The 27,964-nt window shown below is 37.7% G+C and overlaps 1 protein-coding gene across 1 annotated transcript in view; it reads left to right on the top strand.

Annotated features, from left to right (window-relative positions):
• LOC126297625 (exostosin-2) overlaps positions 1-27,964 on the top strand; it is a 52,443-nt gene that overhangs the window by 17,132 nt on the left and 7,347 nt on the right. Inside the window, exons 5-6 of the mRNA XM_049988641.1 lie at positions 8,190-8,333; positions 10,513-10,641. Coding sequence (XP_049844598.1) covers positions 8,190-8,333; positions 10,513-10,641 — 273 coding nt within the window. The remainder of the gene's footprint in view (positions 1-8,189; positions 8,334-10,512; positions 10,642-27,964) is intronic.

Here is a 27,964-nt window from a genome sequence, read left to right as displayed (position 1 = left end):
TAAACATTACTCCAATGAAGAGTACAATAGTGGGAGGCATGCACCAAAGGGCAAATAACCAGCTACCTGATGCTCGCAGCTACCACCTTTCACTGTATTGTCTGTCTTGAGGAGATGTCAGTGCAGTATTCATTAGTTATTCTGCTGCAGCACCACAAGAACACAAGGTATTTGTGTGTAACACAGAGTTTTGGAATGTTGAGAGAAAGCCACTACTGAACCGGCTTCATGATAAGATAAGTATCACATGTTGCACTGCCTATGCAAGTGGTTTATTAATAATAGTAGCTGCCAACACAAGGGTAAAATTAGAAGTAATCAGTTGGCAAGTTCTCAAGATAATAGGTGATTTTGGTGCTAACCAGCAAAGAGAACCCAAGCATGTAGATACCTGGGTATAAACATTGGTGAGAAACAGAACTTCTGTGATTATTGTCTGATAGTGCTGTAGGCAACATATTGCAGACCAGGATGGGACTTCTTTAATAATGCAATTGGCTACAGTGTAACACGAGCATGCTAATAGGCACACTCTCAAACCAGCCTATTTAACTGACAAAAAATGTGAAATAAGTCACACATGACAGTAATTAGATGGATCAAGGCAAAATGTCCAACCATTACATCCCTCTAGCAGCAGTGAAGACATGACTTACAGGGAGGATATCCATACCCCTCCCAGTTTTTACAACCTTATGAAAGAAAAGAAGAGTAAAGGTGCTGTTACAGAACAATCTTTGTGATTCTTGAATTATTTGTAATTTTTTAGTGCCAAGAGCTAATGATCCTGAACTGTCAAACTTATTTTACATGTTGGATGTTGCACGTAGGTGAGCGATCCTGGTTTTAACTTGACAAGCAGCTGTACACAAGAGAGACTGCTATTGTATGCAAGGATTGGTCAATGAAAACCATATCTGACAGTCAGTAATGTGTCTTGTTTCTCACTATGGTTTTCTGTTTTGTTTATAAGCAGTATACTATATGTTAATGAAATTCTGAATTCATTCCAAAATTGGAGTAGAACAGTGTTCCATCATCCATTTTTCCTAATGAACTGTGATCATTTCTGCAGTAAATTTTTGAGGTAGGAAGATGAGCTGGTGCTGGAAGTTTCATTTAGCACTCAGGCCCATGACTTGTGTAATTTCAATCCTCCTCCTTTTCTGTTAAAGTTGTTTTTGTGCTTCTAAATTTCTGTAGCATCTCTGTATATCCTTGCATACTAAAGAATGGACCTTGACAAACTTTTACTATCAGAGAAACAAATTTGGTGGTTCTGTGGCCTTGGTCCCAGTGCACAATCTGTTGCTTCTGATTATCAGATGTAGTGTTACTAATCTAGTTGCAGACTGAAATTTCTTGGTAGCACCATGATGTCTCTTGCTGAAACCTGTTTGGGGTTTTTAACTAACTAGGGGCCCGCAACTATTTGTCATCACTGATTTCATCGCAATATGTGATATATATAGGGCTTGGCCAGAAATGAAAGTGACAGATGTGGTAGCTCCAGATGGCCAAGTGTTAAAAAAAGAAAAATAGAATTTTTGGCATAGGTTGGGTGTGGCATCAGCCTTATATGTTAGTGTGGTTTTCATGCAGTGGCTGGTGCAGCAGGAAGAGTATAGATTGCTAATCTGAAGGTTGTGGTGTCAAATCACTATGTGGAAGCTCTCTCTCTTATTTTATTTCCCATTTTGAATTTTTACATTAATTGCACTTGGAAGAACCCTTCTGGAAAACTATTACCAATAGTCTAAATATGGTTACAAGAGCATACTGGTTCTTTTGGATCAAGTATTCAAAAGATAGTGGAGTAGTACGTGTAAAAATCTGGGGAACTTACCACCACCTTATTCAAAAATTATTTGACTGATATGATGAAGCCATACATGCAGGAGAATAGATTTCTTCTGTTAATTGACGTGTGGGGAAGACAATCAAATTCACAATTACACAATGAGATTTTTCAAGATTAAGAAAGAGTGCCATCATGCAGTATTAAAGTGGCTCCCCCAAATGCACTGTGCTGGTGCAAGCCTGCAATGTCTATTTTTATCATCCGGCAAAGAATTTGATGAAACAGCTTCAGAATTACTAGTATCTCATCGAGAAAGAAAATAAACTACATTCTGAGAAAACTGTATCAAAATACCTTCCACTGTACATCACCAGCTATCCTCAACAATAGTTTGCAAAATGATGTATTATGTGTGGTTTGCTGCCAAACTGTGTGATGAGAGTCAACCTTTTATGAATGTAAACTAAGTTTGTTTTTGTGTAGAAACATTGAAACAACCCTGTAACTGTAAAAATACATCATTTATTATTATTGCAAGATGTTGAGAGAATTGCTGGTTTCCCTGTTTTTACAATGAATATTACACCAGCAAATGTAAATCATCAACTGTAAAATAATGAAGTATGTAATTTTATATACGAAGTTCTCATGTATACCTGTCTGGAAATTTGTTTCCAATCCCAAATTTTTCTTTGCCATTTCTTTTGATGCCTTTTATAAAAATATTAAACACTAGCCGTTTATAAAAATATTAAACACTATTTTGGTTTACTTGCAATGTAAATAATGTAAAAACTGAAAGTACAAAAAAGTTTCTGGACTGGAATCCAACCCAGTAACCCTCACATTACCATTCTATACTCTTTCTGCTGTGCCAGTAACTGCCTGGGGAACTGTGCAAACATAAATCGCTGATGCCTCACAAGTGCCATGCCATCTAAGCGTTTGGCAATCAGGAGCTCTTACTTCTCTGCCACTTTCATTTCTGTTCAAGCCCTTCATATACTTTAAATTTGGATGAAATCAGTGATGACGAGTAGGTGCGGTCGCAAAGTTGAAAAATAAGACACACCACCTCTGATTTGACATTGACTTGTTAGCACATTTATTGTTGTCCACACACATGCATCTTGGCAGTGATCAGCTTCTCCTATCAATACATTTCATTATTTACAAATGAGAGGTTAGAACATCCTCACTTTACAATCATTGTCACTGGCGACTTATGTAGTAAACTGTTCCATAACTAATTCAGCACTAATGTTTGTATACACATTAGCCTTCCACGGACCATAGATTGTAAGTGTAAGAAATAACTAAAAGACTCTATAAAGTTTTTTAGTAAGATTTATTCTGATGCTCACTTTGATAAAGAAATGTTGATCTAGGTATTACCAGGCACGACTTCTACATTGAGGTGTTAATCAAGTGAATTGTATAATGAGTTTTGTTACCAAATAAACATTCCGTAATAGAGATTTTACTCAAATAATAGCTAAGTGCAGACTTCAGTATGTAGCTGTTATTGTGGTGAAAGCTAGCAGCAGATTCGATAGCTAATACCAGACTGATGGTGGCATTGTCAGCTGGTCCTATAGTCAGCCATATGGATAATTAAATAAATTGGTTATTACTTTTCACTTTATAATAGCGCGAGGTTCAAATTTGTTAATGTTATCACTCTATTGAATCCATACTTATTTTGTGTCGCTATATGCTAGATATGTATGAAAGTATTAAAGTTCAAAGTACTATCTGAGTAAGACACTGTATATTTATGCAGTGGTTTACCAAGTTTCATGTAAAATTCTCAGGTTCTTAATTTTCCTGATTTATTTACATCCTTAATTAGTAGCTTATTTGAATAACAAAATGAACTGTCTGATTTAGAAAAATTATGGCAACAAAAGTATAACTTGAAATTTGGGAACTACACACACTTAAAAGTTCAAATAATGAAAGTAATTTTACATGGGTCAAAAATTTTAGTGCAAATAATTTATTAGTTAACAAGTTTGTAGGAAAAATAAACTGGTTGCAGGAAAGAGTTAAATTAAGTCTATCCAATGAGCTAGACCTTTTTTTAATAAACATTTATTAGTTCACCACATTAATTGGTGTAGGAACAACTTTAATTAAAAATTTATCTTAAAGGAAAACATTTTATGGAAAATTAACTTTGTCATTGGGATTATCAGCACTCAAATAATCTAGTAAACTACAAATTCAGAATGTCAGAATTCCTATCTAAGCTGTAATTGTAATAAAATACAGCTTAGATAGCAATTTTTACATTTTAAATAAACTAGGTATATCTACTATCAGTCTAGTAATTAAAAGAAAAAAAAACTAGTTATCTAAAAAGAGTAGAACAGTAGTACATAGAGTAACTCCATCTTACTACATTTCATAGTCTTGCGCAGATAACAATTGCTTTTGCATTTTTTGAACTGGGTGTTAATGCTTCCTTTTGTAGTTCCTGTGTACACCTGATCACATATGCAAGGGGGTTTTGTATACTCCTCCTGTGGAAAATGGTGAGAGTAGGTACTTTCCAGTGTTCAAATATTCACAAACTTTTTTTAAAGTTTAAACACCGTGCCTGTACTGTGGCTACTTAGCACTCTGCTGATGCAATCTGTGTGTTTTTATGAATGCGAGGAGACCTTTCCCTGTAGCTGTTTTGCTAGACGATCCTGATATTTTAATATGTAGTGCCCTATTAATCTCCCCTTTCTCAGGGTAGCTATTTCTTCTAAATATAATTTGTTAAATGATCTAACCCTTCTTCCATGTACTGTGACTCACCGATTCTTTTACCCTTGTTCACCTGCACTTTAATCACCTCCAGCCAAGGCAATTTGCTGTATGTGTTTATGGAAAAGAGTGGTATGTTCAAAACACCTGTGAGACTTCCGATGAGCGGAAGGATGTTTTAATAAGCTTTATGCACCCACATAGCCCAGCAAACTCATTTTATTGTCCATCAATGGGTGAAGAGTCCTGGATTCTGTGACAACACATTATTACAGTTATAATTCAAGTAGCATGAAGGAAACATAAGCTTATGACCCCCTAAAAGGTACCTCTTATAGTTTAGTTCTCTGACACTTAGAGAAATGTATCATTAGGCTTGGGATCTTGTGTAAAGAAACACTTATCAGGCTTGGAACTTGTGGTAAAGAAACTCACCAGTGACTGCTGTAACACAGCTATCGAATGTGGCACTTATGGTGATGGGGATGCTGGTTTCCTTACTTTAAGAGAGACCAGCAGTGGTTAAGCCACCTTGAACCATAGCAACACATTTACAGAGTTTTTCATTAGTTCATATAAACCCCAAACGATGCAAACACAAAATGTCCTGTACTTTAAACTGGAATTAAACTAGCATGTCAATAGCATTGCATAATAAGAAGACATACTCCAAATTTTTTATAACGTGAATCCTTTCCAAAAAAAAAAAAAAAAAGTCTGGTAGGTTGCTATGACTTTCCACAGAACTTACGTAGTGTGACATTGATGTAACACTTAAGGCAATTTGAGCAATGTGTGTTGCGGTTGTTATGCAAAAATTTTGCTATCATAATGTGTAGTGCCTTGTTAATGCACAGTTAAATTTTGAAATTTATAACCAGTTTTGTTCTGTAGTTACCATAGCAGTAAGACAGGCTGAAATATGTCATGATGAGTCGTGACAAAAGACATCCCTTCTTTTGAAGTTTTTTTGAGTTTGTTCTGATTCAATCTCATTTCCTAGGTCATCAGGACTTTTGGTATTACCTTCCCTAGAGAGTACTAAACAACTATAAGATGTAATAAAATATGTCAGGTGTGAGTACCTGCAGAATATGGGTGTATTTTAAATGAGCCTCCATCTCTTCATTTTTAGGGCCTTATATGCATGCATTGCAAAACCAAATTTTTTTTTAGATGGTTTAGAATGGTCTTTCTGAATGGTTTAAATGAGTTTGCAGAAGATACTTTTATGTAAAAGTTGGCTAAAAATAGCCATTTTTGGCATGTTTACAAAAATTGTCAACATTGCCCTCTTTTTGTAAACTATTGGAAACCAGTAGGAGAATGAAATTCTATATTCTGAAGCATTGTACTGGTAAATTGTTGCGTGCGCAATTTCGGGTTTATCCTGCTATCATTTCTGGAGATATAAACAAGTAAACTTCACATTCTTTCAAGCACACATTTTTCAGCCAACTTTGTTTCAAATTATCCATATGAAAATTACTCAAGAAATCCTTTTTTATTATTTCAATTAAGAGAGTGTAAAATGTTATGCAAGATGACTTAGTTATGCTTCTTTCAAGAAAATGTTTCCATAGATAGTGTTAACTAATTACTATACATCTGGGAGTATGATATTGGTCAAAGTAATTTTGTTTATATTCTTTTGGGACATGTATGAATATCCACACAGAATTTCAGAAAAAATCTGTGATAGTCATGTGGGAACCTCTAGACCACTTGGCATGCAATGACCCTGGTTTAAAATAGTTAAAAAGCCACTTAACTTAATAGGTTGTGATATATCTGGAGCACAATTAATATGATTCCTGCTGTACTGATGTACTTGATATTTCATTGTATTATAAAGGTACCACATACTGATTTCAGTGTAAACTTACATGTCATTGAATACAGTTACATAGTTACATATTAAAGACACACAACTGCTTTTTTTTATCTAGTACACTAGACACTCGTTGCCTTTTTAAGTGCTTTATTAACTTCTGAAATTCTCCTTAATGGCTGTAAATTTATTTGCTAAAAATTTTTGCAAGTCCCTTGTCTATATATGAGTGTCCCAGAATTGAACCATGTGTTTACAGAAATCATGCAGAGATGCCTTGAGTTTATTGGATGAAATTGCTGGTGTTTAGAATTCCAGCATGTCAAAGTACTAGAACTAGGAATAGGAATTTAATTTGTGAAAACTGTTCTTTTTTTACTATTTTAGATTGGTTATGTGTTTAATTTGGCAAGGATGAGAGGTGTATTGCTTGTGACCTTGCTGAAGGAACCACCATGTCATTTTAAGAGAAATATGATTAGGGTGTTAGAAGCTGCTTCCATTTGAGAGTAAATTCAGTGATTTTTCACTGATCTACCTCATTCATCAGAAAAATATGTAAAATGTGACTTTATGGTGCAGTCCCAAGGCAATAATCACAAAGGTCAGTGTTTGTTTGCTGAATTTTTCTGTTGCTTAATATTATTTCCACTTTTACCTGTATTTCGGGTACATTAAAATCCCAAAGCACTCTGTTACTATTTCACATAAAATAGTAGGTCACTCCATCACTGGGGCAGAGTGTTGATTCACAGATCAGAAGAAGACGAGAGTGCTCGCTGCAATAGCTCCATGGCTCATAAAGCTCTCTGGGGACGAAGTTAACCTTTGATTTTATGACTTGATTTGTTAAATTCTCAAAGCCCTATACCAACAATTCCATCTGAAAATTGGTAATGGTTGGGTAAGACAGTATCTGTCTCTGTTGTGTCACTTATTGGAAAAGTTTCTTGATGTCTTCTGGGGAAATGCACTGCCTCTGTTGGGTAAATGTGGCACCATGTTTGTTGATGACAGATGGTAATCAGGTGAATAAACCTAAGTGAAATAATGTTAGACAAACTGAAAGTTTGGAATGTGTGCATGGTAAGCAAAACAGAGTCCGATATTAACATTTTCTCACAAATAAGTGCTGCAACAAGGAACTGACAATAATTTTACTTTTGTGTCTGGGCAGTACTAAAAAAAGGTTGTTACTTGTCAAGCATCACAATCCTAAGTTCATGCTTCTAAATGTAACTAGCTGTGAACTAGATTAACATGTATGTAATCACTGATTTGACGAACAGAAGAGAGCGCTGTGTAAAAGAATGAATTGCTATTGGTTGATGTGCTTCCCTTCCTTTTCACTTTCACTAGCTGACTGCTGTACACTTTTAGATCGTGCTCTGTGTTACTGTTTGTGGTGTTGAGTCATCTAATGCAACAGCATACACATCTTGCCATGACTGATCATTCTATACACACAAAACCCTGCCAGCAGGTGAATTTGATCTCATTGATCTTCAACGTTGTGCTCAATTCAGACCTCTCGTCATCACTTGTTGTGAAGTGTCTGCAAACTATAACGTCACATAATCACAACTGTTTCCTGTTGCATGGCGCCTGGCATTTATATGGTCTCTAGTTCAATTCTTGCTATTTCTGCACATGTTTCTATGCATTTTTTATAGTCTTAGACACAAATGTCAGATTTATGTAGGCTTTTGTATGTCTTTGCTGTAACAGTGATGTACATCAAATCTTTACATATACTGTGTAATTTTGTGGAAAAAATGGGATTGATTTTACTCATCACAGGTGTGGCGAGAATTTCCAGACCGTATTGTTGGGTTTCCTTCACGAACCCATGTTTGGGACAATGTGACACAACACTGGAAATATGAATCAGAGTGGACCAATCATATATCTATGGTTCTGACTGGTGCTGCATTCCACCACAAGGTGAGAAAAAACATTTAAAAAGAACCAATATAGTGGCTATGCCAACCCTGTTTCTTATTTTTCTTTTGTGAAAAGAATTAATTATTGCTGTTAACTGTTTATACAAAAAAGATATAATCTGATTATTATAATTAAAATTGTTGTGAAATATATTGTAAATAAAAGTTGTATTGGGATAAATTAGTTATTGCTGAAATCTAGGTATTTTGTAGACAACATAGAAATTTTAGATTATTTTTTAAATGTATACATTCTCTTCTATGAAGGTGAGGTAAAAGCAAAGTAATGTATTAAAGGAATAGAAACTGGAGGAATGGAAATTCAGATATTTGTCAAGTAAATTTTTTGATTTTGCAAGTTGTTCTGTAATTCTTGAAAAGAATAACTACACTAATATTAGTTTTAATTTCTACTCAACATTTTTTTTTTTCTTTTTCAAGGTTTTGCTGTTTTCTTGTGATCAATAATTACGTAATATGTCAAATCTTCATGATTCCAATTTACTTGGTATTTTTGTGATTTTGGGAGAACGTAGTCTTATTTATCAGGCGAATGAACATTCACTATTTGTTAAGCTTCATGGTAGTGACCTACATACACATAGCAAGCTGTTGTTCAGTGCATAGATGAAGGCTGGCCAATGACTTATCTATGATTATAGCTCTGGACATTCTATTGAAATGCTGTGTGTTACAGGGAGTGGGAATCTTGCCTTCGCCACCTTGCTTGCAAACATGGTAAAACCCTGCTGCACTCAAATTCTAGTATGCTTGCCCAGATGATACAAGACTCTCTCTCAATCTATATTTCCCTAGCTTCTTGTGGTAACAATTTGGGTGTCAGTAACACGTCCCTCCTCCTCCTTCCCCTCAAAAAAATTCCTGTTAATTTGGGTGAGCTATTGGATAGCAAAAATGCTCAATCAACAAACAGAACCTAAGAAGATGGTCCTCTTGGTTAGGCATCATCAGCATCAAAAATTACTTCCCATAATATAATGCACCCAAATGATTCAAGTGCACCATTAAACAAGGATAAGTTGTATACATACAGAAAGGACGTAAAGGTTAAGTTGGGTTCTTAAAAGCTATTAAGTAACTATATAACAGAAATTTTTTAGTAGAAATAACATGATAACAGCACACTGCCAGCCTCCTGAAATCAGAACAACTAATGAAAATGCTGGAAGAAATCTTTGATATATTGAGTGTTATTTCACAAATTAGACAGCTAGAAATCTGAGATTCCTTAGCAAATGAGTGTTGATATGAGAAAAGTATGGTTGTTGGTATGAGAAGTGTATTATGTGCATGACTGTTGGATAGTATCACAATTTTTATTGTTGCAACTAGTACCAGCTTCAAAGTTAATTGGTTCTTATGAGTGATATGTCATTAGGAAAAGAAAATAATACAAGACATGGCAAATTATAAGAGTAATTTGACTGTATCTATGAACCATAGCATGAGTTAGAGATGGTCACAATGTAACTTCAGGGCTATCATTTGTTCTGTCGTTTTTGGTGTATTTTTGTATAATAATATAAGGGGTGCACAAATGGACAGATGGAAAAAAAGGAAGTAAACTGTTTATTATTTTAAAAGTAACCTCCTTAACTGTTAATACACTTATCCCACAGTAAGACAAGACAGTCGATGCTTTCATTGAAAAACGTTTGTAGTTGCCTACCCAGGCATGCACCTCTTCGTCCAAAGCAAACTGAGAGCCACAAATGTCGTTCTTCAGGGCACCAAAAATATGGAAATCACATGGGGAGGGATTGGGAGTGTATGAAGGATTTGTAAGGACCTTCCAGTGAGACTTCTGCGTCATAGTCAAAATGGCATTATTCTGTTGCAGGGTAATGCTTGCCTACATGTTGCCAAGGTTGTTTTGAGTATGCTGCAGAAGTTTCACTGGGAAGCCCTTGCACATCCTCCACACAGTCCTGATCTCTCCCCATGTGATTTCAAAATTTTTTGAGTCCTGAAGAAAGACATTCATGGCCATTGATTTGCTTCAGATGAAGAGGTGATCATCTAGATGCAATCCTGGTTCTGTAGGCAACTGCAAGCATTTTTCCATGAAGGCACTAACAGTTATGGAAATTATGCCCCTTATACATAATATAAATGTGACATAGTTTCATGACACTAACACTGACTGTTCTTTCCAACAGTACTGGAGTTACCTGTATACTACAGCAATGCCAGGTCATATTAAGGAATGGGTGGATGAACACATGAACTGTGAAGATATAGCAATGAACTTCCTTGTTGCAAATATCACCAGCAAGGCTCCAATAAAGGTACAGTTAGTTGCTTTCTTAGACACACAGAACAACCACAGCAAAAGAATCAGCACGACTTGTGTTGTTATTTTAAAATTCAAACTTGTTCATGATAACTTGCAGTATATTCCCTTTGTACTACATTTACATTTACATGCCTACTCTGAAAATCACATTTAAGTGCCTGGCCTGGCAGAGGATTCCTCAACCCACCATCACAATAATTCTCTATTATTCCACTCTTGAACAGCATGTGAAAAAAAAATGAACACCCATATCTTTCTCCATAATATCTGTTGTTGTTGTGGTCTTCAGTCCTGAGACTGGTTTGATGCAGCTCTCCATGCTAATCTATCCTGTGCAAGATCCTTCATCTGCCAGTACCTACTGCAACCTACATCCTTCTGAATCTGCTTAGTGTATTCATCTCTTGGTCTCCCTCTACGATTTTTACCCTCCACACTGTCCTCCAATGCTAAATTTGTGATCCCTTGGTGCCTCAGGACATGTCCTACCAACTGATCCATTCTTCTAGTCAAGTTGTACCACAAATTCCTCTTCTCCCCAATTCTATTCAATACCTCCTCATTAGTTACGTGATGTACCCACCTAATCTTCAACATTCTTCTGTAGCACCACATTTCAAAAGCTTCTATTCTCTTCTTGTCCAAACTATTTATCGTCCATGTTTCACTTCCATACATGGCTACTCTCCATACAAATACTTTAAGAAACGACTTCCTGACACTTAAATCTATACTCGATGTTAAAAAATTTCTCTTCTTCAGAAACGCTTTCCTTGCCATTGCCAGTCTACATTTTATATCCTCTCTACTTCGACCATCATCAGTTATTTTGCTCCCCAAATAGCAAAACTCCTTTACTACTTTAAGTGTCTCGTTTCCTAATCTAATTCCCTCAGCATCACCCGACTTAATTTGACTACATTCCATTATCCTCGTTTTGCTTTTGTTAATGTTCATCTTATATCCTCCTTTCAAGACACTGTCCATTCCGTTCAACTGCTCTTCCAAGTCCTTCGCTGTCTCTGACAGAATTACAATGTCATTGGCGAACCTTAAAGTTTTTATTTCTTCTCCCTGGATTTTAAGACCTACTCCAAATTTTTCTTTTGTTTCCTTTACTGCTTGCTCAATATACAGGTTGAATAATATCGGGGAGAGGCTACAACCCTGTCTCACCCCCTTCCCAACCACTGCTTCGCTTTCATGCCCCTCGACTCTTATAACTGCCATCTGGTTTCTGTACAAATTGTAAATAGCCTTTCGCTCCCTGTATATTACCCCAGCCACCTTTAGAATTTGAAAGAGGGTATTCCAGTCAACATTGTCAAAAGCTTTCTCCAAGTATACAAATGCTAGAAACGTAGGCTTGCCTTTCCTTAATCTTTCTTCTAAGATAAGTCGTAAGGTCAGTATTGCCTCGCGTGTTCCAACATTTCTATGGAATCCAAACTGATCTTCCCCGAGGTCAGCTTCTACTAGTTTTTCCATTCGTCTGTAAATAATTCGTGTTAGTATTTTGCAGCTGTGACTTATTAACCTGATTGTTCGGTAATTTTCACATCTGTTAACACCTGCTTTCTTTGGGATTGGAATTATTATATTTTTCTTGAAGTCTGAGGGTATTTCGCCTGTCTCATACATCTTGCTCACCAGATGGTAGAGTTTTGTCAGGACTGGCTCTCCCAAGGTCGTCAGTAGTTCCAATGGAATGTTGTCTACTCCAGGGGCCTTGTTTCGACTCAGGTCTTTCAGTGCCCTGTCAAACTCTTCACTCAGTATCGTATCTCCCATTTCATCTTCATCTACATCCTATCCCATTTCCATAATATTGTCCTCAAGTACATTGCCCTTGTATAGACCCTCTATATACTCCTTCCACCTTTCTGCTTTCCCCTCTTTGCTTAGAACTGGGTTTCCATCTGAGCTCTTGATATTCATACAGGTGGCTCTCTTTTCTCCAAAGGTCTCTTTAATTTTCCTGTAGGCTGTATTATCTTACCCCTAGTGAGATAAGCCTCCACATCCTTACATTTGTCCTCTAGCCTTGCCTGCTTAGCCATTTTGCACTTCCTGATGATCTCTTTTTTTGAGACGTTTGTATTCCTTTTTGCCTGCTTCGTTTACTGCATTTTTATATTTCCTCCTTTCATCAATTAAATTCAATATTTCTTCTGTTAACCAAGGATTTCTATTAGCCCTCGTCGTTTTACCTACTTGATCCTCTGCTGCCTTCACTACTTGATCCCTCAGAGCTACCCATTCTTCTCCTACTGTATTTCTTTCCCCCATTCCTGTCAATTGTTCCCTTATGCTCTCCCTGAAACTCTGTACAACCTCTTGTTCTTTCAGTTTACCCATATCCCATCTCCTTAAATTCCCATCTTTTTGCAGTTTCTTCAGTTTTAATCTACAGTTTATAACCAATAGATTGTGGTCAGAGTCCCCATCTGCCCCTGGAAATGTCCTACATTTTAAAACCTGGTTCCTAAATCTCTGTCTTATCATTATATAATCTATCTGATACCTTTTAGCATCTCCAGGATTCTTCCATGTATACAACCTTCTTTTATTATTCTTGAACCAAGTGTTAGCTATGATTAAGTCATGCTCTGTGCAAAATTCTAACAGACGGCTTCCTCTTTCATTTCTTTCCCCCAATCCATATTCACCTATTATGTTTCCTTCTCTCCCTTTTCCTACTGTCGAATTCCAGTCACCCATGACTATTAAATTTTCATCTCCCTTCAATACCTGAGTAATTTCTTTTATCTCGTCATACATTTCATCAATTTCTTCGTCATCTGCAGAGCTAGTTGGCATATAAACTTGTACTACTGTGGTAGGCATGGGCTTCGTGTCTATCTTGGCCACTATAATACGTTCACTATGCTGTTTGTAGTAGCTTACCTGCATTCCTATTTTCTTATTCATTATTAAACCTACTCCTGCATTACCCCTATTTGAGTTTGTATTTATAACCCTGTATTCACTTGACCAGAAGTCTTGTTCCTCCTGCCACCGAACTTCACTAATTCCCACTATATCCAACTTTAACCTGTTCATTTCCCTTTTTAAATTTTCTAATCTACCTGCACAATTAAGGGATCTGACATTCCACGCTCTGATCCGTAGAAAGCCAGTTTTCTTTCTTCTGATAACGAAGTCCTCTTGAGTAGTCGTTGCCCGGAGATCCGAATGGGGGACTATTTTACCTCCGGAATATTTTACCCAAGAGGACGCTATCATCATTTAACCATCCAGCAAAGCTGCATGCCCTCGGGAAAAATTACGGCTGTAGTTTCCCCTTGCTTTCAGCCGTTCGCAGTACCACAACAGCAAGGCCGTTTTGGTTAATGTTACAAGGCCAGATCAGTCAATCATCCAGACTGTTGCCCCTGCAACTACTGAAAAGGCTGCTGCCCCTCTTCAGGAACCACACGTTTGTCTGGCCTCTCAACAGATACCCCCCTCCGTTGTGGTTGTACCTACAGTACAGCTATCTGTATCGTTGAGGCATGCAAGCCTCCCCACCAACGACAAGGTCCATGGTTCATGGGGGTGGGGGGGGGGGGGGGGGCATAAGATCTAATTTCCCTTATTTCATTGTGATGATCATACTTCCCTGTCTAAGCTAGCATCAACAAAATATTTTTGCATTTGCATTTGGAGGAGGAAGTTGGTAACTGAAATTTTGTAAGAAGATCCAGCTGCAACAAGAAATGCCTTTGTTCTTATGATGTCCACCTCAAATCCTGTATCGTGTCCACGACACTCCCTCCCCAATTTCTTGATAACAAAATAGTCTGCCCTTGTTTTAACTTTCTCAGTGTAATCCTATCTTGTAAGGATCCCCCACTGTCAACCTGTACTCCAAAAGAGGACACACAAGGGTATTATAAGCAGTCCTATACTATTTTTTGTGCATTCTTTACAGTTTAAGTTGTTCATAATTGTTATTCATAGCTATTTATTTGAATTTATGGCTTTTAGATTTGACTGATTTAGGGTGTAATCGTAGCTTGACGGATTCCTTTGAGCACTTACGTGCATGACCTTACACTTCTCATTATTTAGGGTCAATTGCCAATTTTTGCACCATGCAGATACCTTATCTAAATCGTTTTGCAATTGATTTTGATCTTCTGATGACTTTACTAGATGATAAATGATAGCATCATCTGCAAAAGACCTAAGACAGCTGCTCGGATTGTCTCCTAAATCATTTGTATAGATAAGGAGCAGCAGAGGCCCTATAACACTATCTTGGGGAATGCCAGAAATCACTTCCGTTTTACTCAGAGACTTTCCATCAATTACTACAAACTGTGACCTCTCTGACAGGAAATCAAGAATCCAGACACATAACTGAGTTGATTACAAGCTACTCATGAGCTGCAGTGTCAAAAGACTTCTGGAAATCTAGAAATACAGAATCAGTTTGAAATTCCTTGTCAATAGCCTTCAACACTTTGTGTAAGTAAAGAGTGTGTTGTTTTTCTCAAGAATGATGTTTTCTAAATACGTGTTGACTGTGTGTCAATAGACCGTTCTCATCGAGATAATTCATAATGTTTGAAGACAATATATGTTCCACAATCATGCTGCATATCGATGTTAATAATATGGGCTTGTAATTTAGTGGATTACTCCTATTTCCTTTCATGAATGTTGGTGTGACCTGTGCAACTCTCCAGTCTTTGGGTACAGATCTTTCGTCAATCGAGCTGTTGTATATGATTGTTAATTACAGAGCATACTCCAAAAGGAACCTAATTTGTATACAATCTAGATCAGGAGACTTGCTTTTATTAAGTGGTTTAAGGTGCTTAACTACTCCAAGGATATCTGCTTCTAAGTTACTCACGTTGGCAGCTGTTCTTGATTTGAATTGTGAAATATGTACTTCATCTTCTTTGGTGAAGTAATTTCCGATGGCTGTGTTTAGTAACTTTGCTTTAGCAGCATCACCATAGCATTCCATTGCTTGCGTCTTGCTGCTAGCATACTTTACATATGACCTGAATCTCTTTGGATTTTTTGCCAAGTTTTGAGACGAAGTTTTTCTGTAGAAACTATTGTGAGCATGTCACATTGAAATCCACACTAAATTTTGAGCTTCTGTTGAAGAGAGCCAATCATGGGAATTTTGCATTCATTTAAATTTGGCACGCTTTTTTCATTTTTTCTGCAGCACTGTTCTTACTTGTTTTGTTTATCACGGGGGATCAGATCAATTGTTTGTTAATTTATTTGGTACAAATCTTTCAGTTGCTCTCCATACTATTTTTTTGAATTCAAGCCTCATCTGGTCTACACTTACGTTGTTAATTTGGAAGATTGTCTCTCGGAAATGCATCAACTAAATTTTTATCTTTGTTTTTGAATATATATTTTTTGTGGATTTATGAGTCATGGTACTCAGTCTTGCTATGACAACCCTGTGTTCACTAATCCGTGTATCTGGTTTGACACTCATTACTAGCTCAGAATTATTTGTTGTTAAGAGGGCTAGTGTGTTGTCACAACCATTTACCATTCAAATGGGCTCATGAACTAATTGCTCAAAATAATTTTCAGAGAATGTATTTAGCACAATTACTGATGATCTTTTATGCATACCTCCTGGTTTAAACATGTATTGTTGCCAACATATTGAGGGTAAAATTGAAGTCACCGCCAACTACAATTGTATGAGCCAGGTGCGTGTTTGAAATTGCTCTCAAGGTTTCTTTGAACCTTTCAGCAATTGTATCGTCTGAGCTGGGAGGTCAGTAAAAGGATCCAGTTATTATTTTATTCTGGTTTTCAAGAATAACCTCTAACCATACTAAGTAACAGGAATTATCTACTTCAGTTTTTCTGCAAGATAAACTACTACTAACAGCAACAAACACGCCAACACTAAACTCATTGATGCCTAATTGTAGGATGCTTGCTGAGTACCAATAATGGAATCTTGGAAAAACTGATACTTGTGTTTAGGATTAATGTTATGCCTTGAAACAAGGTATCACAGAACTTTCATGAAGGAGGAGGATAATATTTTGTCGAGGTGTGTTTCTGTTTGTACTCCTCTACAGTGTCGTGTGTGGGGTCTGGCTTTGGCAGCATATGTAGTGACTCGTGTCATGTTTCTGCTTTTGTTCTACAGACATGGCATATCTCCAAGATTCACCAATGTAGCTGATACTAGTAAAGTAATGTCAAGGCAGATGCTAAGTACTTGGACACTTCTAGTCATTTCCAGCTATCAGAGTATGATAGCTATGGTAATGCAAAGCCATTTCTTAGAGAAAAAGAATTATGACTGTGGACTTCCTCAAGTGTGGATGCGGTGCACGTTAGTGGGAGTGTATGCTTCAACAAATGACACTGATAGCAAAACCGAAGATGGATTTGCTGATGAATTGACATTTGTCCTGGAAAAGATAATGCCTCAAAAGGGAATAATCTGTATGGGAGATTTTAATGCAAGAATAGGTACAGAGGTAGATGATGAGATAGTAGGAACATGTGGAGAAAATGTCATAAATGAAAATGGCAAGAGATAGGTAAACACATGCGCTGCATTGAATTTGAAAATTTTAAATGGTTTCTTTCACATAAGTGGATACATAAATACACATGACAGTCATTCAAGAGATTTGAGAACAGTTGCACAAAACAAAAATTCTACACTTAGTGTGAATGATGTAAGGGTACACAGAGGCCTAGAATACCGCTCTGACCACTTCCTGCTTAGAGCAAAGATTGTCATGCCACCATGAAGGAAAAGGGTTCCTCAGGAAGGTAGTGCTCATATTAAATCCTGGATGCTGTATAATATAATATAAATAGTCTCAGAGTTGGGACTAAAATTTCTTAGTAAACTGAGACTAGCTAGTAAGCTGCTAAGTTTTTATGAATGCAGAAATTCTGTAGAGAAATACCAACAATCAAAAGATGCATTCACAAGGTAGTGTATGAAGTGCTGGGTCAACAAACCAGACTAACAAAACAAAGCCCAGAGTGGTGTATGGAGAACATATGTGAAAAGACAAAAATGGAGAAGAAAATGTATAACAATTGGCTGAGGATGAGAGACCTGGTGGCTAGAATAAAGAATGTGGATATAAGACAATGAAGATGAAAAGAAATTATTGATGGGATAAATTAGGTGTGAGAAGAAAGACATGTGAAAATAAACAGATGTATGGGGGGTACACAGGTGGCAGAAGCCTGGAAAACAGCGAGGAACTGAAGAAGAGATGTGAAAGAAGAGACAGATATAACAAAATCAGAATTTTAATTTTCGTATGTTGTACATATGTGAATCATTGATTTAAACTACAGGAGACTCATCAGAATAAATAATGTGACAGAGATACATACAATGTGTCAAAAAAAACAATCTTAATTTTAAAAAATAATTCGAAATTTATTACCGTGCAAAGAAATCATCATCTAAAAATTTCATTAGTGAATAACAACATTTTTGCACTAGGCTGGTGCGTAATTTTATCTTCATAAATCTAGTTCCATATTGTGAAACTTTTTCATTTTTAATTTATTATAAATTTTCATTGCCATTTACTGAGGAGTCTGGGAGTATAGTTTTAGTCTACGAGACAGGAACATGAAATTATCTCTTTTTCATGTGTCATACATGTGTTGAAAATGGTTTTCAATAAATAATTTTTGTATGGTACAGACATATGTGGAATAGTGAAAATTTTTAGTTCCGTGAATAAAAGTTGGCATAACTGTCTAGGTTTAATATTACACATATTTCTAATAATAATCAGGAGAGACAAAACTGTCATTCTATGGATCAGTGTGTGGAATGTCAGATCCCCTAATCGGGCAGGTAGCTTAGAAAATTTAAAAAGGCCGATAGATAGTTTAAAGTTATAGTGGTAATTAGTAAAGTTCAGTGGCAGGAGGAGCAGGACTTCTGGTCAGGTGAATACAGGGTTATAAATACAAAATAAAATAGTTTTTTTTTTAATCGTATGGCTAGGCCCCCCCCCCCATTGGGCAGGCTGTTTGCTGGGTGCCGGTCTTTCAATTTGACGCCACTTTGGCGACCTGCAGTCGATGAGGATGATAGGATGATGGTGATGATGAGGACAACACAACACCGAGTCCCTGGGTGGAGAAAATTCCCCTCCCAGCCGGAACCGAACCTGGGCCCAGAGGATTGACAATCCGTCACGCTGACAATTCAGCTACTGGGGGCGGACAAAATAGAGGTAATGCATGAATATGTTTAATACTGAATAAGAAAATAGGAATGCTGATAAGCTACTGTGAACAGCATAGTGAACACATTATCGTAGCCAAGATCGACAAAAAGCCCACATCCTCCACAGTAATACAAGTTTCTGTGCCAGCTAGCTCTGTAGATGATGAAGAGATTGAAGAAATGTATGGTGGGATAAATGAAATTATTCAGATAGTTAAGGGAGATGAAAATGTGACAGTCATGGACGATTCGAATTCAGTAGTAGGAAAAGGAAGAGAAGGAAAAATAATAGCTGAATATGGTTTGTGGGAAAGGAATAAAAGAGGAAACCACCTGGTAGAACTTTGCACAGAGCATGATGTAATTGTAGCTAACACTTGGTTCAAGAATGTTGTATATGTGGAAGACCTGGAGACACCAGAAGGTTTCAGATTGATTATTAAATGGGAAGAAAGAGATTTCAGATCCAGATATGAACCTGTAAGAAATTTCCAGGGCCGGATGTGGACTCTGAGCGCAATTTATTATTTGTGAACTATAGATTAAAACTGAAGAAATTGCAAAAATGTAGGAAATTAAGAAGATAGGACCTGGATAAACTGAAGTAACCAGAAGTTGTTGATAGTTTCAGAGGGAATATTGGAAAACGATTGACAAGAACATGGGAAATGACTACTGTAGAAGGAAAATGGGTTGCTTTGAGAGATGATATAGTGAATCCAGAGGAACAAATAGGTAGAAAGATGAGAGCTAGTAGAAATCCTCTGGTAAACAAGAGATATTGAATTTAACAGATGAAAGGAGAAAGTATAAAAATGCAGTAAATGAAGTAGGTGAAAAGGGATACAAATGTCTAAAAAATGAGGTTGACAGGAAGTGAAAATTGGCTAAGCAGGAATGGTTGGAGGACAAATATAAGGAATTAGAAGCATATATCACTAAAGGAAAGATAGATACTGCCTACAGGAAAAGTAAAGAGAACTTAGGAGAAATGAGAATGACCTGTACGAATGTCAAGAAGTCAGATGGAAAACCAGTCCTAAGGAAAAAAGGGAAAGCTGAAAAGTGGAATTAGTGTATAGGGGGTCTGTACAAGGAAGATGTACTTGAGGGCAATATTATAGAAATGGAAGGGGATGTCGATGAAGATGAAATGGGAGATGTGATTCTGCATTAAGAATTTCACAGAGCACTCCAAGACCTAAGCCGAAACAAGGCCCTGGAAGTAGATGACATTCCTTTAGAACTACTGATAGCCTTGGGAGAAGAAGTCATGACAAAACTCTTCCATCTGGTGAGCAAGATGTATGAGACAAGCAAAATTTCCTCAGATTTCAAGAATAATATTATAATTCCAATTCCAAAGAAAGCAGGTGTTGACAGATGTGAATGTTACTGAACTATCAGTTCAATAAGTCATGGTTGCAAAATACTAACATGAATTCTTTATAGAAGGATGGAAAAACCGGTACAAGCCAACCTTAGGAAGAGCAGTTTTAATTCCCAAGAAAAGTAGGAACATGCGAGGCAAAACTGACCCTACGACTTCTCATTAAAGATAGGTTAAGAAAAGGCAAACCTACATTTATAGTGTTTGAAGACTTGGAGAAAGCTTTTGAAATTGTTGACTGGGATACGTTCTTTGAAATTCTGGAGTAGGAGAGGTAAAATACTAGGACCAAAAGGCTATTTACAACTTGTACAGAAACCAGCTGACAGTTAAAAGAATCAAGGAGGCATGAAAGGGAAGCAGTGGTTGGGAAGGGAGTGAGGCAGGGCAGTAGCCTGTTGCAATGTTATTCAATCTGTACATTGAGCAAGCAGTAAAGGAAACCAAAGAAAAAATTGTAGTAGTAATTAAAGTCCAGTGAGAAGAAATCAAAACTTTGAGGTTTGCCAATGACATTTTAATTTTGTCAGAGACAGCAAAGGTCTTGGAAGAATAGTTGAATGGAATGGACAGTGTCTTAAAAGGAGGATATGAAATGAACAGCCAGCCGGTGTGGCCGAGCGGTTCTGGAACAACACGACCACTGCGGTCGCAGGTTCAAATCCTGCCGCAGGCATGGATGTGTGTGATGTCCTTAGGTTAGTTAGGTTTAAGTAGTTCTACATTCTAGGGGGACTGATGACGTCAGTTGTTAAGTCCCATAGTGCTCAGAGCCATTTGAACCATTTTTTGAAATGAACATCAACAAAAGCAAAATAAGGGTAATGGAATGTAGTGAATTAAATCAGGTTGTGCTGTAGGAATTAGATAAGGAAATGAGACATTGAGAGTAGTGGAAGTAAAATTACTGATGATGGCTGAAGTAGAGAGGATATAAAATGTACTGACAATGACAAGAAAAGTGTTTGTGAAGAAGAGAAATTTGTTGACATAGAGTATAGATTTAAGTGTAAGAAAGTCTGTTCTGAAAGTATTAGTATAGAGTATAGCCATGTTTGGATGTGAAACGTGGACGATAAACGATTTAGACAAGAAGAGAACAGAAACTTTTGAAATGTGGCGTTACAGAAGAATGCTGAATATTAAATGGGTAGAGCATGTAACTAAGGAGGAGGTATTGAATACAGTTTGGAAGCAAAGAAATATGTGGCGCAACCTGATTAGAAGAAGGAATTGGTTGGTATGGCACATTCTGAGACCTCGAGGGATCACCAGTTTAATACTGGAAGGAAGTGTGGGAGGTAAAAATAGTAGAGGGAAAGCAGGAGTGAATGCAGTAAGCAGATTCAGACGGATGTAGGTTACAAGTAGTTGCATGAAACCAGTCTTCGGACTGAAGACCCCAGCAACAAAAAGAATAACAACAATGCTTTTAAAATAATGATATTCTGTTTACACTACTTGCATTCCCTGAAAAGATTATTATGTATCTTACGATAGATTCATAATAACTATGGCAAAAAACTTTCCTAGTGTCCATGTCACTTGCATAAGATAATATTCTCATTGTGAATGCAAGACTGTTTAGCTTGTTTGGCCAAGTAGCTTATATGAGAAGACCAGGAATTTTTTTCTGGAAATATCGCCAGGAGTTTGACAGTTTCTGCTCCCCAAAGTTCCTAATTTTTATGGGTAGTTGGGAAGTCACTTGATTTTGTTTAGTTTTAAACTGTATAAAAGTTTTTTATATTTAATTTTAATAAATTTACATCAAACCAATGCTCTAAACGATTTAGGGTGTCAGTGACTCTTTAAGGAATGTGATCTATGGTCTCAATTTCACTAAGTGTGGATGTGTTGTCTGCAAATAAAACTGCATGTCATGTTATATTTTGAGGTAAATAATTTACATAAAATAAAAACTGCATTTATTCTGAGATGGAACATTATGGGACTCCCTGTACAGTTATTTTTTCCATTATTGGCATTAGAGAATCGTTTCAAGATACTGCTTATGGAAGAGAGAACCAGATGTAAGGCCATACATATGGATTTCAAGAATGAATTGTCTATGTGAAATGTAGACCCAATAACTGCAGCGGAAGTAGGAAGATTTGTTAAAGTAATGGAAAATCTCCTGGATCAGGTAGCATATCAATAGAATTACTGTAGCATGGGCTGAAGGTTTTTGAGAATGTTTGAGTAAATTGTTTAATGCATGCATGTTAGAGGGAGAAAAAGGGCCAAAGAAAGAAATTTGCAATATCTAAGTCCACTTTAAAAGAAAGGTAGTAAGAAGGTGTTTGGAAATTATCACCTACTGTGTTGGTAGTTTGTATGGTCAAGTTCTAAAGGGTGGGATAGAGAGGATGTTGAGGGACATTGAGGACGAAATGAATTCTAGAAGGGAAGATCTTGTAATGACGACATTTTTATTTTGAGACAACTAATGCCAAATAGACTGGAAAGGAAATTGAGTAGCCATTGAGTTTTCATAGATCTTAAGGCGTGTGACACAGTGCCACTGAAAAAACTGTTTTAGGTCTTAAGGGGGAGTGTGCCTAAAAGACAAATGTTAGAAGTATACAGGGTGTTACAAAAAGGTATGGCCAAACTTTCAGGAAACATTCCTCACACACAAATAAAGAAAAGATGTTATGTGGACATGTGTCCGGAAATGCATAATTTCCATGTTAGAGCTCATTTTAGTTTTGTCAGTATGTACTGTACTTTCTCGATTCACCGCCAGTTGGCCCAATTGAAGGAAGGTAATGTTGACTTCGGTGCTTGTGTTGACATGCGACTCATTGCTCTACAGTACTAGCATCAAGCACATCAGTACGTAGCATCAACAGGTTAGTGTTCATCATGAACATGGTTTTGCAGTCAGTGCAATGTTAACAAATGCGGAGTTGGCAGATGCCCATTTGATGTATGGATTAGCACCGGGAACTAGACGTGGCGCGGTACGTTTGTATCGAGACAGATTTCCAGAACGAAGGTGTCCCGACAGGAAGACGTTCGAAGCAATTGATCAGCGTGTTAGGGAGCATGGAACATTCCAGCCTATGACTCGCGACTGGGGAAGACCTAGAACGATGAGGACACCTTCAATGGACGAGGTAATTCTTCCTGCAGTTGATGATAACCCTAATGTCAGCGTCAGAGAAGTTGCTGCTGTACAAGGTAACGTTGACCACCTCACTGTACAGAGTGTGCTATGGGAGAACCAGTTGTTTCCGTACCATGCACAGAGTGCAGGCACTATCAGCAGCTGATTGGCCTCCACAGGTACACTTCTGCGAATGGTTCATCCAACAATGTGTCAATCCTCATTTCAGTGCAAATGTTCTCTTTACGGATAAGGCTTCATTCCAACATGATCAAATTGTAAATTTTCACAATCAACGTGTGTGGGCTGACGAGAATCCGCACGCAATTGTGCAATCACGTCATCAACACAGATTTTCTGTGAACGTTTGGGCAGGCATTGTTGGTGATGTCTCGACTGGGCCCCATGTTCTTCCACCTACACTCAATGGAGCACGTTATCATGATTTCATACGGGATACTCTACCTGTGCTGCTAGAACATGTGCCTTTACAAGTACGACACAACATGTGGTTCATTCACGACGGAGCTCCTGCACATTTCAGTCGAAGTGTTCGTACGCTTCTCAACAACAGATTCGGTGACCGATGGATTGGTAGAGGCGGACCAATTTCATGGCCTCCACACTCTCCTGACCTCAACCCTCTTGACTTTCATTTATGGGGGCATTTGAAAGCTCTCGTCTACGCAACCCCGGTACCAAATGTAAAGACTCTTCATGCTCGTATTGTGGACGGCTGTGATACAATAAGCCATTCTCCAGGGCTGCATCAGCGCATCAGGGATTCCATGTGATGGAGGGTGGATGCACATGTCCTCGCTAATGGAGGACATTTTGAACATTTCCTGTAACAAAGTGTTTGAAGTCACGCTGGTACGTTCTGTTACTGTGTGTTTCCATTCCATGATTAATGTGATTTGAAGAGAAGTAAAAAATGAGCTCTAACATGGAAAGTAAGCATTTCCAGACACATGTCCACATAACATATTTTCTTTTTTTGTATGTGAGGAATGTTTCCTGAAAGTTTTGCCGTACCTTTTTGTAACACCCTGTATACAAGCTATATAAGTTTGCAGAGCATTTGAGCAAATTGGGGAGTAAAATTTTGTCTTAGCATTTCAAAATTACAAAAGAAGTAATGGAGGGATGCTGCTTGCCTCCAACATTGTTTAAAATATGCATCCAGAAGGCCTCAGACTTCTAGAGTAGGAAATGTGCAGTTTTTGGCATTCAGATAACAAAGCATCTATGTATGTACACTTTTGTTCTTCATAGATCATCAGGTAGTGGTGGCTAGTGAGGAGGCTGATTTATGCTAAGAAAATTATTAGAAGAATGGGGACTGAAAGTAAATTTTGAAAATACTGAATAACTGTGCAATGGAGAAAGTGTACAAAACATAATAGTAGATGGTCAGTACTTCAAGACACATGAAAAAATTTAAATTTTATAAGTAGCCCATGAAAAAACAGCAATCCAGGAACTAAACCCTCTGTTACGGTCTTTTCAGATAAGTTGGAAAGTGAAGAGGATGATGTATAAAAGTATCGCAGAGTCAATAAAAAAGAAATTGAGAATTGTAGAAAGATCACGTAGAATATCTCCGCGAGACCACGTAATGAATACGAGAGTTTGGAAAAGGTGCAGACTTGAGACAGCTCACAGATAAAATATGAGAATGGCAGATCACCTGTAACGTTCATACAATGTGATTGACCAGTGCCCAAAAATGATCTCCCCCTAGAGAAGAAGGAGAAGAGGAAGACTGAAGGTTGCCTTCTTACAAGAGGTAAGGGAGGTCATGAGAAAAAGAGAAAGAGAAAGAGAAGAAGACTAGGAAGCACGGGAAGATTGAAACCAGTGGCAACAGATCTGTGGGATGCACGACAGCTCTAGAAATCTCACAGGAGAGAGAGGGGAGCAGGCAAGGGCAGAAAGAAGTGTGGTGTTGCAGGTACGGTTGGGGAAGGATGGCTGATGGCACCAAAGGAGGCAGCAAGTGTATGAATATAAATGTGGAGAGGAAGAGGTGGCAGCTATATGGGATAGGAATGTGGCACATGGTATGGGCACGGGTACTGGCACCGGTGAGTTTGTGCAGCAGTGACGCGGAGAAGTGGACCGGGAGGGGGTGACGGAACAGAGGAATGGGAAACTGTAGGGAAGAGGGTGTGGGGATGAGTGAAATTAGGGTCCTGGGGCTGTGTGGAGGTGGGTATATGGCAAGGGGCTAACAAAAATTGTGACTTTTCACAATTAATACCAGATAAGGTATGGAAGCCCATTTGAGAGAAATTAAGACAGGGACAGAACCCAGCCATGACGGTGTTTCAGTAGTAATTGTTAAAACTGAGTCAAATAGAAATGGAACGTAAAAAACATTTGTAGGATGTGCACAGCTAAAGGAAATTGCCTGAAACTGAATCTATGAAGGAGACAAACAACACACACAGAACTACAGACCTATCTGCTTCCTCTTCATAATGTTAAAATTATTCACTAAAATCATCAAGAGATGCATTAAATAATTGGATTTTGATCCTTTGAACATGCTACAAATTGTAAATAAAATTAAAGAACTGAGCAATGAATATGAATTACCTCTTTGAATTGGATTAATAGATTTTGAGAATGTTTTGACTCGATTTTGAGAAAACTTGGTAGTAACAGACCTTGAGGTATGAGATATTCATTTGACCTATGTTATTAAACCGAATGATATTTACACCAATGATACATCTTCCATTAGACTTCATGTGGCGACTGAAAAATTCAGAACTAAAAGAATAGTCAAGCAAAGGTGATTCATATCATCAAGATGATTCTCTGCACACCTAGAGGAAGTCTTCAAATTCATAGACTGGGAAATTGGAGGAAAAATGAGTCTTAATGGAACATACCTGAACCTCTTTCATTTTGCTTTAACATTATACTGTTTGCCTCTAATACAGATAATCTTAAACAGGTAAAGGACGAACTTAATAAGGTATGAAACTTTCCTGGCAGATTAAAACTGTGTGTCGGACCGAGACTAACTCGGGACCTTTGCCTTTCGCGGACAGGTGCTCTACTGACTGAGCTATCCGAGCACGACTCCCGCCCTGTCCTCATAGCTTTACTTCTGCAAGTACCTTGTCTCCTACCTCCCAAACTTTACAGAAGCTCTCCTGCGAAGGAGAGTTTTAATCAGCCAGGAAAGTTTCATTTTGGCACACACTCGGTTTCAGAGTAAAAATCTCATTCTTAATAGGGTATGTTTGAAAGTAGTCCTGAAAATGTCATAGTAAGACGCAATACCAGTGAGAGTGTAGAGAAAGTAGATGGATATTTGTATGTAGGGGAGTTGAAGGGAACTGGATGTTCACAAAAAAAGTAAACAGTAGGGTAAAAGTGACCAGGAGCGCTTTTAAAACTAAACTTCCATTGTATCTGAAATGTAAAGTTGGCAGTTGTGTACATTCCCAATTTTGATCTATCACAATGAAGTTGGGACTTCTAATATTAAAAACTATTAAAAATTGAAGATTGCTGAGTATGATTTATTGCATGCTGGAAGTAATTAGAAAAGACATGAAAACAAACAAATGGATCATTAAACAGGCTAAAGTGGAAGATTGAATAATGACTGAAATTCATCAGGTTACCTTCCATTAGGAACTTCGGTGCACTCAACGACTGTGATATGACCTTCAGAAGATAGAGCACAGCAATCAATGGCCCATTTCTTGCAGGTTTTATTTGCCTAGCTTGAACATACTGTGACAGAAGCCCGAACAACAGGGGACTTGACATACTATAACATGCATTGATAATTGTTAGGCACTAGTTGAAATCTTGATTTGCCAAGTAAAACCTCCAAGAAAAGGATGACTGATTGCTGTGCTCTATCATCTACCTCTACATCTACATCATTCTTCGCAAGCCACCTAATGGTGTGTGGCGGAGGGTACTTTCGTTACCACTATCTGATCCCTTCAACCCTGTTCCATTCGTGAATAGTGTGAGGGAAGAAAGAGTGTCAGTAAGCCTCTGTATTGGCTCTAATTTCTCAAATTTTCTACTCGTGGTCAATACGCGAGATGTGTGTGAGGGGAAGTAATATGTTGTCCGACTTATCCTGAAAAGTGCTGTCCCAAAATTTCAATAGTAAATCTCTCCATGTTGGACAACACGTCTCTTGTAATGTCTGCCAATGGAGTTTGTTTACCATCTCTGTAACACACTCTCACCAGCTAAATGATCCTGTGGTGAAATGCTCCACTCTTTGTTGGATCTTCTCTATCTCCTGTATCAGTCCTACCTGATAGGGATCCCAGACAGATAAAAAATATTCAAAAATTGAGCAAACAAGCGCCTTATAAGCCACTTATTTTGTGGACAAGTTACATTTCCTTAAGATTCTTCCAATGAATCTGAGTCTGGTATCTGCTTTACCCACTATCTGTTTTACCTGGTCATTTCACTTGAGGTCACTGTGGATAGTTATGCCTTGATACTTTACGGCAGATGCTGTCTCCAGCTGTTTGCAATCAATAGTGTAGCTGTACAGTAGTGGATTTCTTTCCCTATGTATGTGCAAAATGTTACAT

Source organism: Schistocerca gregaria, chromosome X, assembly GCF_023897955.1.
Source record: "Schistocerca gregaria isolate iqSchGreg1 chromosome X, iqSchGreg1.2, whole genome shotgun sequence".
NCBI lineage: Eukaryota > Metazoa > Arthropoda > Insecta > Orthoptera > Acrididae > Schistocerca > Schistocerca gregaria.
The sequence above is the reverse complement of the archived record's forward strand: the minus strand, read 5'-3'. Positions and strand labels throughout refer to the sequence as shown.